The sequence below is a fragment of the Alexandromys fortis genome, unplaced genomic scaffold (assembly GCF_014885135.2).
Source record: "Alexandromys fortis isolate MF-2015 unplaced genomic scaffold, M_Fortis_MF-2015_v1.1 scaffold_18, whole genome shotgun sequence".
Classification (NCBI taxonomy): Eukaryota; Metazoa; Chordata; class Mammalia; order Rodentia; family Cricetidae; genus Alexandromys; species Alexandromys fortis.
The window spans coordinates 5,421,152-5,433,262 of NW_026067897.1; the positions used below are offsets into that span (position 1 = coordinate 5,421,152).

Consider the following 12,111-nt stretch of genomic DNA (forward strand, 5'->3'; position numbering starts at 1 on the left):
TTTTTTTTTTTTTAATTTTTTGTTTGTTTGTTTTTGTTTCTCGAGACAAGATTTCCCTGTGTAACAGTCTTCGCTGTCCTGGAACTAGCTCTTGTAGACCAGGCTGGCCTCAAACTCACAGGGATTCACCTGGCTCTGCCTTCTGAGTGCTAGCATTAAAGGCATGTGCCACCACCGCCTGGCCTGAATTTTGTTTTGTTTTTTTCTTTTTTAAAGATTTACTTATTACAGATATAGTGTTCTGCCTGCATGTATCCCTGTAGGCCAGAAGAAGGCACCAGATCTCATTAAAAAGTGTTATGGAACACCATGTGTTGCTGGGAATTGAACTCAGGACCCCTGGAAGAGCAGCCAGTACTCTTAAATTCTGAGCCATCTCTCCAGCCCCTCAAATTAAATTTTTACTGTTTTATTACTTATTTATATTGTTTGTTTTTTGAGGCAGGGTTTCTCTGTGCATCCCTGGCTGTCCTGGAACTAGCTCTGCAGTCTAGACTGGTCTCACTCAGAGATCTGCCTGCCTCTGCCTCCCGAGTACTGGGATTAAAGACATACACCACCACTGCCCAGCTTATTATTATTTTTTAATTAATTATTTTTCAATTTAATTACTTCAGTTGCTTTATATATTTATGGAAATACGCTTGTTTAGCACAGTAATAACAACTGATATTTGCTGTGCTCTTAGCACATAATTACTTAGTGCTTTGGGAGCCAGGCGGTGGCGGCACATGGCTTTAATCCCAACACTCAGGAGACAGAGGCGGGCGGATTTCTGTGAGTTTGAGGCCAGACTGGTCTACACAGTGAATTCCAAAATAGCTAGTACTATTACACAGAGAAACCCTGTCTTGATAAACAAAAAAACAAAAAACAAAACAAAACTCAAACATTGCCACTACCACCACAAACAAACAAACAAAAAACAACCCCTAAAACTATAAAACAGTTATATCATAGTGGCACTAACAGTTGATTTATTGAAAAGTTTAAAAATACTTAGAATATGGTAATTTTAATGATAAATAGTAACTTTGCAAACCCTGAGTTTGTTTGCCTTCAGTGCTAGGGATTGAGCCTGGCATAGCCCATTCACGTTGCAGCTCACAGTGTGCCAGGTACAGACTTGAGATTGGTTTAACTGATCTAATGAACCAGAAGGTTGATTTCCTAAGTTGTCTGCCATTCAGTACCAGAGCAGTGGGTCTCATGCCTTTGGGACCATACTTCTGTGCCTCACAGCTATAGTGGGACTGCTTTCTCTTGTGTGCAGAGTCCACGTGTGTTCTGTGTGCATGCTCCTAAGACATAGCCCTCAAAGGTCAGCGAATTCTTAGAGGGCAGCAGCGGTAATCAGAATGAGCGCTTGTAAGATAACTGTGCACTCTTTCAGTACTTTTGAATCGTTGGACATTTTTCTCATGGTTTTTGTTTGTTTGCTTGTTTGCCCTTTTAAAACAGGATTTCTTTCTGTAGTTCTGGAACTCACTATGTAGACCAGGCTGGCCTCGAACTAAAAGAACTGCCTTCTTTGGCCTTCTAAGGGCTAGGATTAAAGTCGAGCGCCGCCACCACCTGACTTTTTTTCATGACTTAACCAATTTTCAGTGTATTGCTCTTTAATTTTAAGCATATTTACCTTGTTGTGAACCAAATCTCTGTAGTGTGTTCATCATGTGAAATAGACCTTAATTAAAATAATTTTTCTTGTTGGGCGGTGGTGGTACGCAACTTTAATCCCAGCACTCAGAAGGCAGAGGCTGCCAGATCTCTGAATTCGAGGTCATCCTGGTCTACAGAGCAAGTTCCAGGACAGGCTCCAAAGCTACACAGAGAAGTCCTAGCTTGAAAATCACCCCTCCAAAAATTAATAAATAAAAAATTACTTTTTTTCTGTGTGTATGTGTTTCGACATATGAGCACACATGGAGATCAGAGAACAACTTTAGGGAATTAGTTCTTGCCTTCCACCATGTTGGTACCAAGGATTGAACTCAGGTCATCGTGATTGGTGGCTGGTACATTTCCCCACTGACCCTTCCTGCTGGCCCCCAGCCTCTGGTACCTCTTCCCTCATTAGCATTTTAATTAGTGCGGTACGTTTGTTACAGGTAATAAATACTGAGGTGTTACCCTTAAGTAAAGCCTGTACTTTATTCAGATGTCCTGACTCTTTATGTCTTATGTGACTGAGCTCTCAGTTGGAGGAGTCCCGGTCAGGTGGCCTATAGGATGGACCTCTATTGAGTTTAATGTTTTCTCATGCTTAGACTGGGGTTATGTGTTTTGGGGAGAAACCATTGAGTTAGGATGCTGTTTTAATCACTCTGCCTCCAGACCACAAGTCACTCCGATTCTTCTTCCTCAGATTTGTCGTTTCAGCGCTTTGCCAAGGTGCTTATTGGCTGTATCGCGGCCGTGGTCAGTGGCGTGATGCATGTTTTCTACTTATCAGCGTACCACGAGCGGAAATTCTGGTTTTCCAACAGGCAGGTAAGAAGAATTTTGAGCATATGAAAAGCATTTTCATACTTATTTTGAATAATGTGTTATTCAGGTTATATATATTATTTGGTAGGTATGGTAAATACCATCTTATTCATAGGTATTAGCATAATGTTATAAAAGCTCTTTTGAGACACAGTTACAGTATCAGCCTTAAAATATATAGTAAGCTGGGCATGTTGTTTAATGTCATTAATCCTAGCACTGGGGAGACAGAGGTAGGCAGATTGCTTGAGTTCTAGGCTAACTTGGTCTACATAGCTAGTTCCAGGCGGACCAGGCTTTCATAGAGAGACCCTGCCTCAAATAAAGTCTAATAAGGTAATTCATAAAGTAGAAATTAGGGGCTGGAGAGATGGTTCAGTGGTTAAGAGCATTGCCTGCTCTTCCAAAGGTCCTGAGTTCAATTCCTGGCAACCACATGGTGGCTCACAACCATCTGTAATAAGGTGCCCTCTTCTGGCCTGCAGACATACACACAGACAGGATATTGTATACATAATAAATAAATAAATATTAAAAAAAATAATTAAAAAAAATAAATAAAGTAGAAATTATTAGGGTGCTCTCCTTGTACAATTAATTTATTTGGGGGTGTTAGGAGAATCTGGTTCAAGTGTATGAGAACTGGCTGCAGGAGTCAGCATACTGAAGACAGACAGGTGGATCCAATTCAAGTGTATGAGAACTGGCTGCAGGAGTCAGCATACTGAAGACAGACAGGTGGATCCAATTGCAGGGCAGTTGGGGCTTGTGTGAACGTGGGTTGTGGGCAGTAGCCAACAAGGGAGGCTTGAGATTGGAATCCAAGAGAAGTGGTAAGAGAATGGTCAGCGCAATGCTAACTCCTTTTCGATGGAAGACACTGGCTCGTATCGAGCTGGGACCAAGGACATCAGGCACATTCATGGTGCTGATGTAGGCAGGATGTAAGGCTAAGATTCCAGGTGCCCACTCTGATAGTTGTGTTCGTTTATAGTAGCTAAGAGACCGGGAACAGATCAGAGCTACTCTGGAGAGCCATGGTCAGACCAAGCTGAATCTCTCTGAGGACTTGTAGTAAAGTCTGGTGGTATTGGTCAGCCTCTAAGGAGTTTAGCTCATATTTCAAAAATGTGAATTTCAGCATTAAAATACTTTAATGTTTAGATTACACATGTTTAATTTTGGGATTATATTATATAATTGCAGTTTTGGGGAAGGCTGAAGATGATTATCAGGTACAACAGGATTTACATTTTAAAATGTTATTTTTAAATTTTAAATTGCATTTATTAATTTATTGTGTGTATGTGTACAGTATGACAGGTGCCTTGATCCACTGCATCATCTAAGTGACTCCACTAACAGTGTTAAGATGTTGTTGCCTCGTGGTTAATGTTTGGGGTTTTAAATTATGTGTATTTCACAGAATCCTCAGTCTCTATAGTTATATTTGAAATATCACCGTTGGGCCTTTGAATAAAGCTGCTCTCAGAGCTCACCTGACTGTGGGCTTCTCAGAGTTCTGAGCTCGCGGTGCTGCTCTTGCTCATTGATTCTGAGCAGGCAGTCACGCTGACCGAGCGCTCTCAGACCCTCTTTGTGTAGAGAATGGATCTGAGTAGTTACTCCTCACATCTGTGTGTTGGTCAGGTTAGCACAGCAGCCTGTACTTTTTCCTTCAACGTCTGGATCAAAGCTGGCCATTTCAAGGGAAGTCAAATATGCACATTAAGTTCCAGAACAGCAAGACCTTGTCGAAAGAAAGAAAGAAAGAAAGAAAGAAAGAAAGAAAGAAAGAAAGAAAGAAAGAAAGAAAGATTGAGAGTCCATGGTTCCTCAAAGAAAGAAAGAAAGAAAGAAAGAAAGAAAGAAAGAAAGAAAGAAAGATTGAGAATCCGTGGTTCCTCAAATGTACCTGTTAAGGCCTCATTCTTATCATACTTAAGGTTATATATAGTCACAGAAAACACTGCTTTCTGCATTAATTTATCTTTTTTGTTTATCATGTATACAATATTCTGTCTGTATGCCTAAAGGCCAGAAGAGGGCGCCAGACCTCTTTACAGATGGTTGTGAGCCACCATGTGGTTGCTGGGAATTGAACTCAGGACCTTTGGAAGAGCAGGCAATGCTCCTAACCACTGAGCCATCTCTCCAGCCCATGGGCTTTTTGTTTTTAAAGTCATTTAATACTTTTTATACAGTGTCACACCAAGTAGCTCAGGCTGGCCAGGAATTCACTATGTAGCTCAAGCTAGTCTCAAACTTGATCCTCCTGCCTCATCTTCCTGAGTGCTAGAACTGTGCCTGGCTTTATTTTAAATCCTGACAAGAGTTTATTGTTATTACCTTTTATTACTATTGCTGTTTTAAGGATATTCTCTGGGTTTTCCTTCTAGAATTTCCTTATATATAAAACATAATGGACCAGTTGTAATTCATTTGAAACCGTGTTTTCACCAAAATGATTGCCAGACTGTTGAGATATTTAATCTTAGTAATATGGTAATTAAGGAAAATTAAAATATCTCCTGGAATAAAATGGTAAATCCTTGTTATGTCAATTTAAAATATGAAGGAGACAAACAACCAAACACAAGAAGATGAGGGGAAAAAAAAGAGTACAGCTGACATTTAACACTGACATCTCAATCCTGTTTCATTGTAGGAACTTGAACGAGAAATCACATTTCAGGGTGACAGTGCTATTTATTACTCCTATTACAAAGACATGTTAAAGGCGCCGACGTTTGAAAGAGGTATGGACACCTACACTTAAAATTGTAGTAACATTGTTCTAAAATAAGTAACTATTCCTAGAGAATAAGAGCTTTAGGAAGGGAATTTGTCTGAGAATGTAGGTTATGCTTTTATGTACATGATAAGAACGTTGGGGAAATGAGGCACCCATGTTGCACTTGAGTGTCTTTCTTTCCGTGTTAATCGTGTTGACTGATGAATGCCGTGCCGAGCCGTGGTCAGAGAGAACTCTGTGTGTTTAGGTGTTTACGAGCTGACGCACAACAACAAGACGGTCTCCCTGAGGACGATCAACGCGGTGCAGCAGCTGTCTCTGTACCCGGAGCTCATTGCCAGTGTTCTCTACCGAGCAACGGGGAGCCATGTAGGTAGTGCCCTCTACTCTAGATGTAGTTCATGTGTGAGAGTGTTCTGCTAGCACATCTGTAGTGCAGCACATGCGCGCCTGCCTGGTGTCTTCAGAGTTCAGAGGGCATCAGATCACAGCGGTGTTCAACTGTGGACCTCCACCCCTTTGAGGGTTGCATATCAGATACTTACATTATAATTCATAACAGTAGCAAAATTACAGCTGTGAAGTAGCAGCAAGTATTTTCTGGTTGGGGGTCACCACAGCACGAGGAGCTGTGTTAAGGATTTCATTCAGCATTAGGAAGGCTGAGAACCACTGTTCTGGAAGGCACAGGTGGTTGTGAGTCACGTTGTGGACTCTGAAATGGAACTGAGGTCCTCTGCAAGAAGAAAAACCGTCTTAACCACTGGGCTATCTTTCCAGCCCCCCTCTTTTTCACTTTATTGTCCGTTTTCTCACACAGTTGTGTATCCTTGGGTTGTTTAACATCATCCTCTGTCTCATCCCCTCTCTCTTTGCCTTTAGGAGATGATTGAACCAGTATATTTCTACATTGGCATTGTCTTTGGATTACAAGGAATATATGTGACAGCTTTATTTGTCACAAGTTGGCTTATGAGTGGCACATGGCTCGCAGGGATGCTTACTGTTGCGTGGTTCCTAATTAATAGGTATGAAAGGCTTTCTTATTGATACTACAAAATTTTGTTCCAGAAATATTCCCATCCTTACAATTCACAGCTATGATCTGCAAAGCCTATTGATTGTTATGCTATACGGTGCAGTTTAGGTAGATTCCCCTCAGGGCCTAATCTAGATATGATCATTGATAAAGCAGGTCTGGGAGCCTGGCAGTGGTGGCACACACCTTTAATCCCAGCACTTGGAGGCGCAGGAAGACAGCCAGGACTGTTTCACAGAGAAACCGTGTCTCAAAAAAAAAAAAAAAAAAAAAAAAAAAAAAAAAAAAAAAAAAAAAAAAAAAAAAAAAAAAAAAAAAAAAAAAAAAAAAAAAAAAAAGAGAAAAAACCAGGTCTGGGAAGCTGGTTCAGTGGTTAAAGCAGTTGCTGTACAAGTGTGGGAACTAGAGTTTGTGTTCCCAGAGCCTGTTAGATGCTGGGTGGACGTGGGCCTGCCTGTGATTCCAGCTCTCAGAAGTCTCCCTTGAGCCAGTTGGTTAGCCAGTCTTGTCATGTTGGCAAGCTCTCTGGTGATCATAAGACCCTACCTCAGCGAGTTAGATGGAGCACAATTGCGGACGGGTACTGAGTCAGCGTCAGGACTCTTTATACGTGGTTACACATGTGCTCCTGTACACTTGACAACACGTGTACACAGGTATATGCACACCCATATACACACGAGGGTAAAACAAAGCAGAAAGGGTCTCTAGCGACACCAGTGGTGACAGTAAAGAGACTCAGGTGGGTGGGACTCACTGGGCACAGCTGGAAGCCAAGAGAAGGTGAATTCTGTGAGCACTCAGTAAGAGTGTGCTCAGCCTCATGACCGGTCCATCCAAGAGAAGAGATTCCTGCAGATTGTCCTGTAACCCCAACGTGTACACCATGGCGTGTACCTAGCTGAGTTTTAGGTCCTCCTTGTCTGACTCAAAAAAAACTTAATCCCAGCCTGGTGTAATGGTGCACAGCATTAATCCCAGGACTGGGGAGGCAGAGGCAGGCGGACCTCTGTGAGTTTGTGGCCAGAGTTCCAGGACAGCCAGAGCTGCTACACAGAGAGACCCTGTCTCAAAAAAAAAAAATGCTATTTACAGTAAAATAATCCAAGAGACTGAAAGAATGTCATTGATAGATGTCTTTTTGTTGTTGTTAGTTTTTTTTGTTTGTTTGTTTGGTTTTTTGAGACACAGTTTCTCTTTGTAATAGCCCTTAGCTGTCTTGAAACTAGCTTTGTAGACCAAGCTGGCCTTGAACTCCCAGAGATCCGCCTGCCTCTGCCTCCTGAGTGCTGGGATTAAAGGGGTGCGGCACACCCCCCTACCCCCGGCTAATAGATGTCTTTTTATAACCGAGCCTTGGAGACAGAATCGCATCTCTCTGATAAACGTGCTATGGAAGGTGACAGCATTACCGCCAGAAGGCAGGCACCATTGATACCAATATAGAGGCCGCAGCGTCTGATAAAATTAATACTCTTTTCATTTGATCACTAACTATGGATCATGGCATTTTGGTAAGAAGCCTGAAAACCTTTTAATCTTTTTGCTGTTAAGGAACAGCATATAGTTTTTTACATGCTAGGTAGGGATTCTCCCACTGAGCCAGTTTCCTGGTAGTTTTTGTTTTTGAGACAGAATCTTGCTGTGTTGGCCAGGCTGGTCTCAGCTTGCTTTGTACCTGGTGTGGTATCAGATGCACGATCTTCTCCAGTACTGGAAAGGCAGACGTGTCCCATGTGAGGCTGGAGAGTGAACCCAGGTTCCGGGGCATGCTAGGTAAGCATTCATAGTAGTTAGGGGGATGGGCATCTTACTGATGAGTTTCTTTTTAGAAATATTTATTTTTACGTATATGGGTTTTGCCTGTGTGTATGCCTGTGCATCATATATGTATTCCTGGTACCCACAGGGACCAGAAGAAGGCGTTGGATGCCCTGGACTGTAGTTACAGATCACCACAAGTCTGCTATGTGCGTTTTGAGAATTGAACCTGGGTCCTCTGCAAGAGTAACCTTTCCCCAGCCCCCTGATGAACTTATTCTTGAAGGATCAATCCTCAGTACCACACGCTGCAAGGAAAAAACACTCTTCTGAAAGCAGCTGCCGGCTCTTCTCTCACGGGAGCTGCACAGCTAAAGCTGTGTTCAGTTTATTTTTTGTTCCTGCCTTTTTCTCTGCTTCCTTCAGGTATCCTCTGCTTCCTTTGTAGATTTTTCTGGCTTTCTCCTTCACCAGCTCACACGTGGGGCACCAGCTTCCCATCTCATCTGGAAGTCACAGCATAGCTATTTTAAGCAAAGGAGCTTTCCCTAGCTTTATTTCCCTTTAGCTTTTGTTTGGGTAAATCCGGGCCTTGTGCCTGCTAGGAAGTGTTCTGCACAGAACCCTGTAGTTGACCCTAATGTAAGCCACTGCATGTGCACGAGGGTGTGCAGTGCTGAGAGCTTGTGGCATCGCAGGTCATATAGCTACAGTAATATCTCATGGTAGCTTATTATTCCTATGTTTTTCATGAGCGGCAAGAAGGGAATTTACTTTTCAGCATAGTTGTACTAGAAAGACTAGAGACCAAGCCCTAGGTACACCACCCAGCATCCCAGGAATTGACCTGAGCTGTCAGTGTAGGTGAGGGAAGGGGACAGGTACTCAGAATTAAGCAGGCTTGTTTTCTCACTGTCCTCAGTTTTGGTTGGAAAGTTGCTCCCTTAAGGAGAAGTCTTTGTTGACATTTTGCTTGAGGAGACAACTTGGTTCCCATTGTAAGATGTTCCCTTCTGCTGGGGGAGTTTGGGGAGTGGGTGGTGTAGTTCCCTTGAGGGAGTAATGCGTTCTGCTTCTAGGGGCTGTCTCCTCAGAGTTTCTCTATCCATAGGGCTGCAGTGCCTTTGAGGATGCCTGGAGACTTGAGGCACTATTATGATAGTAAGAGCCCAGAGTCTACAGGATCCTTGGAAAGGCCCTTAGCTTGACTTCTCAGAAGGCTGCTTTTGCTGACCTGTGAACTGCTGCATTTTCCTTGTAGACCTTACTTGAGTATGGTTTTGGAGATTTGGGGCCGAGATTTGCTGGATCTGTTGCCTTGGGTGTGTGTGTCTCAGTCATGGCCAGGAAGCAGAGTGTAGTTTTAATTTTCACGACTTAATGCCCAATGTTGTTCATGCTCTAAGTTGGTAAAGTCTCTTTACATCGTTTCTAAAAACTTGAAATATTTGTGTAAAGTATCTTCACATCCTCTGTTTTACAGGACTGAGGGTTGTTCTCAGGTCATGCTCTAAAAGCTCTGTGAGTCTGAGCTGCATGCCGGTGTGTGTGTGTGTGTGTGTGTGTGTGTGTGTGTGTGTGTGTGTGTGTGTGTAGGGCGGTGGTGACCTTTCAGGGCTAGTTCCCCTCCACTGTGGGTCTCTCAGGGGTTGTTTGTTGGAAGCACCTTGGCCTATTGAGCCTCTCACTCACTGGTCCTGAATTTTTACTATTTTATACTCTTTATATTAGGTAACTAAAAGCTGATTACAACTTCATAATCATGGAACTAATCTGATTTCTGTTACTTTTTTATTTTCTATTTTTAATACTTTTGAGACAGGGTCTTGCTATATTTCTTTGTCTAGCATGGAACTTGATATATAGACCAGGCTAGCTCCAAGCTTGCAGCAATCCTCTGCCTTCCAAATACTGGTATTGCTGCTGTGAATCACCATGGCTCATCAGTTACAAGCTCTGGCTCATCTTCAGAGGACCCAGGTTCAATTCCTAGCACTCGAGTGGCAGCTCACGACTGTCTATAGCTCTAGTTCCAGGAGTCTGATGCCCTCTTCTGGCATCCAGGAGCACCAGGCACGCACATGGTACACAGACGTACATGCAGGCAAAACACCGTGTGCATGTGCATAAAATAACAAGGACTGAAATAAAGAGAAAAGCGTAGTGTCAAGCTTGCAGCCTCACTTCCGTGTCCTCTGGTTTGTTTTAGGGTGGATACAACAAGAATTGAATACTCCATTCCTCTAAGAGAAAACTGGGCTCTACCATATTTTGCGTGCCAAGTTGCTGCACTTACAGGCTATTTAAAAAGAAATCTAAATACTTACGCAGAGGTAAGACACACATCTGTTTTCTACATCACAAGTAATTCTGATGTTTTGCGAATGTGGCTCATGTTTGGTTTTTTGTTTGTTTTGTTTTGTTTTTGGAGACATAATCTCTTGTCATTCAGGCTGGCTTTAAGCTCATTATGTAGCTGAGACTAGGCCTTGAGTACTTAATCCACCTGCCTTCATGTAGTAGTACAATTGCTCAAAACCATGCTAAACTATGGTGCATAATTTTAAAGTCAGTCATATTAGGAGTGTGTATGTTCAGTGAAGCGTGTCATTAAGTAACGTGGCTGGGTACTCGTGTCACCATGTTTTTCCTATAATCTGATGGCAGCCAAATAATTTTAGGAAGACAGATGTTGTATTGCTTTTAGTGTGGTTATGTGACAATACATGAAGAATATCTCATTTTGGAGGTTAATCTAGCCGAGTATTGTTACTTCAGGGACATGCATGTCCTTTAGTCATACGAACCTAAAGAAACGATCCTGAAGATGCAGTGGTGACGGAGGATGGCAGTGTTTCCTGCCTGCCTGTCTTCCCTGCCTGCGATGTCGTAGGCTAGTCAAAGTGGAAGGAAACATCCATCTCAGATCATTTAGATCTTAATTTTTTGTTACTGTTACTGCCATAACCCTATTGGCAATTGAATGATGCCAATAGATTGAGCCACAGAATAACTTTAGTAAGATGCATGTCTGCAAGCCGGGTGGTGGTGGCGCACGTTTTTAATCCCAGCACTCGGGAGGCAGAGGCAGGAGGATCTCTGTGAGTATGAGGCCAGCCTGGTCTACAAAATTAGTTTCAGGACAGCCTCCAAAGCTACAGAGAAGCCCTGTCTCAGAAAAAAAAAAGATGCGTGTCTGAAGAGGCAGCTAATTACATCACAGTTGACTGGAATGTAGCAGCCCTTTGGCAACCTGCCTGTCTTGAGATCAGAGAGACCAAACAAGTCTACTAATAATAAACCTGACTGTCCGGAATACAGGGCAGGAATAAGGGCAGGAGTGTGGGTCCATGGAGGCGAGCATGTGCAAGGGCTGGAGGTTCTACCTCAGCACCATAACCAAACAAAAAGCAATGAGAGGAATCAATTGGATTCCTCCCTCTATTTTAAATCTCCATTTGTTCTTTACGTAAACAAGAAGTAAACATACCCGGTGGTGGTGGTGGTGGTGCATGCCTTTAATCCTGGCACTCTGGGGACACAATCAGGTGGATCTTTGTGAGTTCAAGGCCAGCCTGGCATACAAAGCTAGTTCCAGGACAGCCAGGACAATTACACAGAGAAATCGAAAAACAAACAAACAAACAAACAAAAAAACCAAAAAGAAGGAAAACACAATAGGAAACTGAAAGGTAATATTCTTTTTACTCTAGGTTCATTTACAGTGATGGCTGTTGTGGAATATTATTTTAATTTGGCAAAAATGTGCTACATTTGTTTATGTTTGTTGCAGGCTATTTAACTGTGTAAAGGTGTGTTACATTTGTTTAATGATGTAAGGATGTGTGTTTATGTAAAGATGTGTTTCACCTTGCCTGCCTAAGGCAGCTGATTGGCCTAATAAAAAGCTGAATGGCCAATAGCTAGGCAGGAGAGGGACAGGCAGAGAATAAATAGGAGGGGAGGAGGGGAGGAGGAGGAGAGAATGAGTAAGATGCCTGGGGCCACTGCCACCTGTGTTCTTTCCCTACCTATGGGGTCCTGGGTATCACTTGGGTTGTCAGAC

General features: G+C 42.7%; 1 protein-coding gene across 2 annotated transcripts in view; it reads left to right on the top strand.

The window, feature by feature from the left end:
• Dpy19l4 (dpy-19 like 4) overlaps positions 1-12,111 on the top strand; it is a 53,813-nt gene that overhangs the window by 8,738 nt on the left and 32,964 nt on the right. For both annotated transcript variants that reach the window (XM_050165350.1, XM_050165343.1), the window contains 5 exons: positions 2,369-2,493; positions 5,159-5,249; positions 5,493-5,614; positions 6,128-6,273; positions 10,255-10,378. In XM_050165350.1, coding sequence (XP_050021307.1) covers positions 2,369-2,493; positions 5,159-5,249; positions 5,493-5,614; positions 6,128-6,273; positions 10,255-10,378 — 608 coding nt within the window. The remainder of the gene's footprint in view (positions 1-2,368; positions 2,494-5,158; positions 5,250-5,492; positions 5,615-6,127; positions 6,274-10,254; positions 10,379-12,111) is intronic.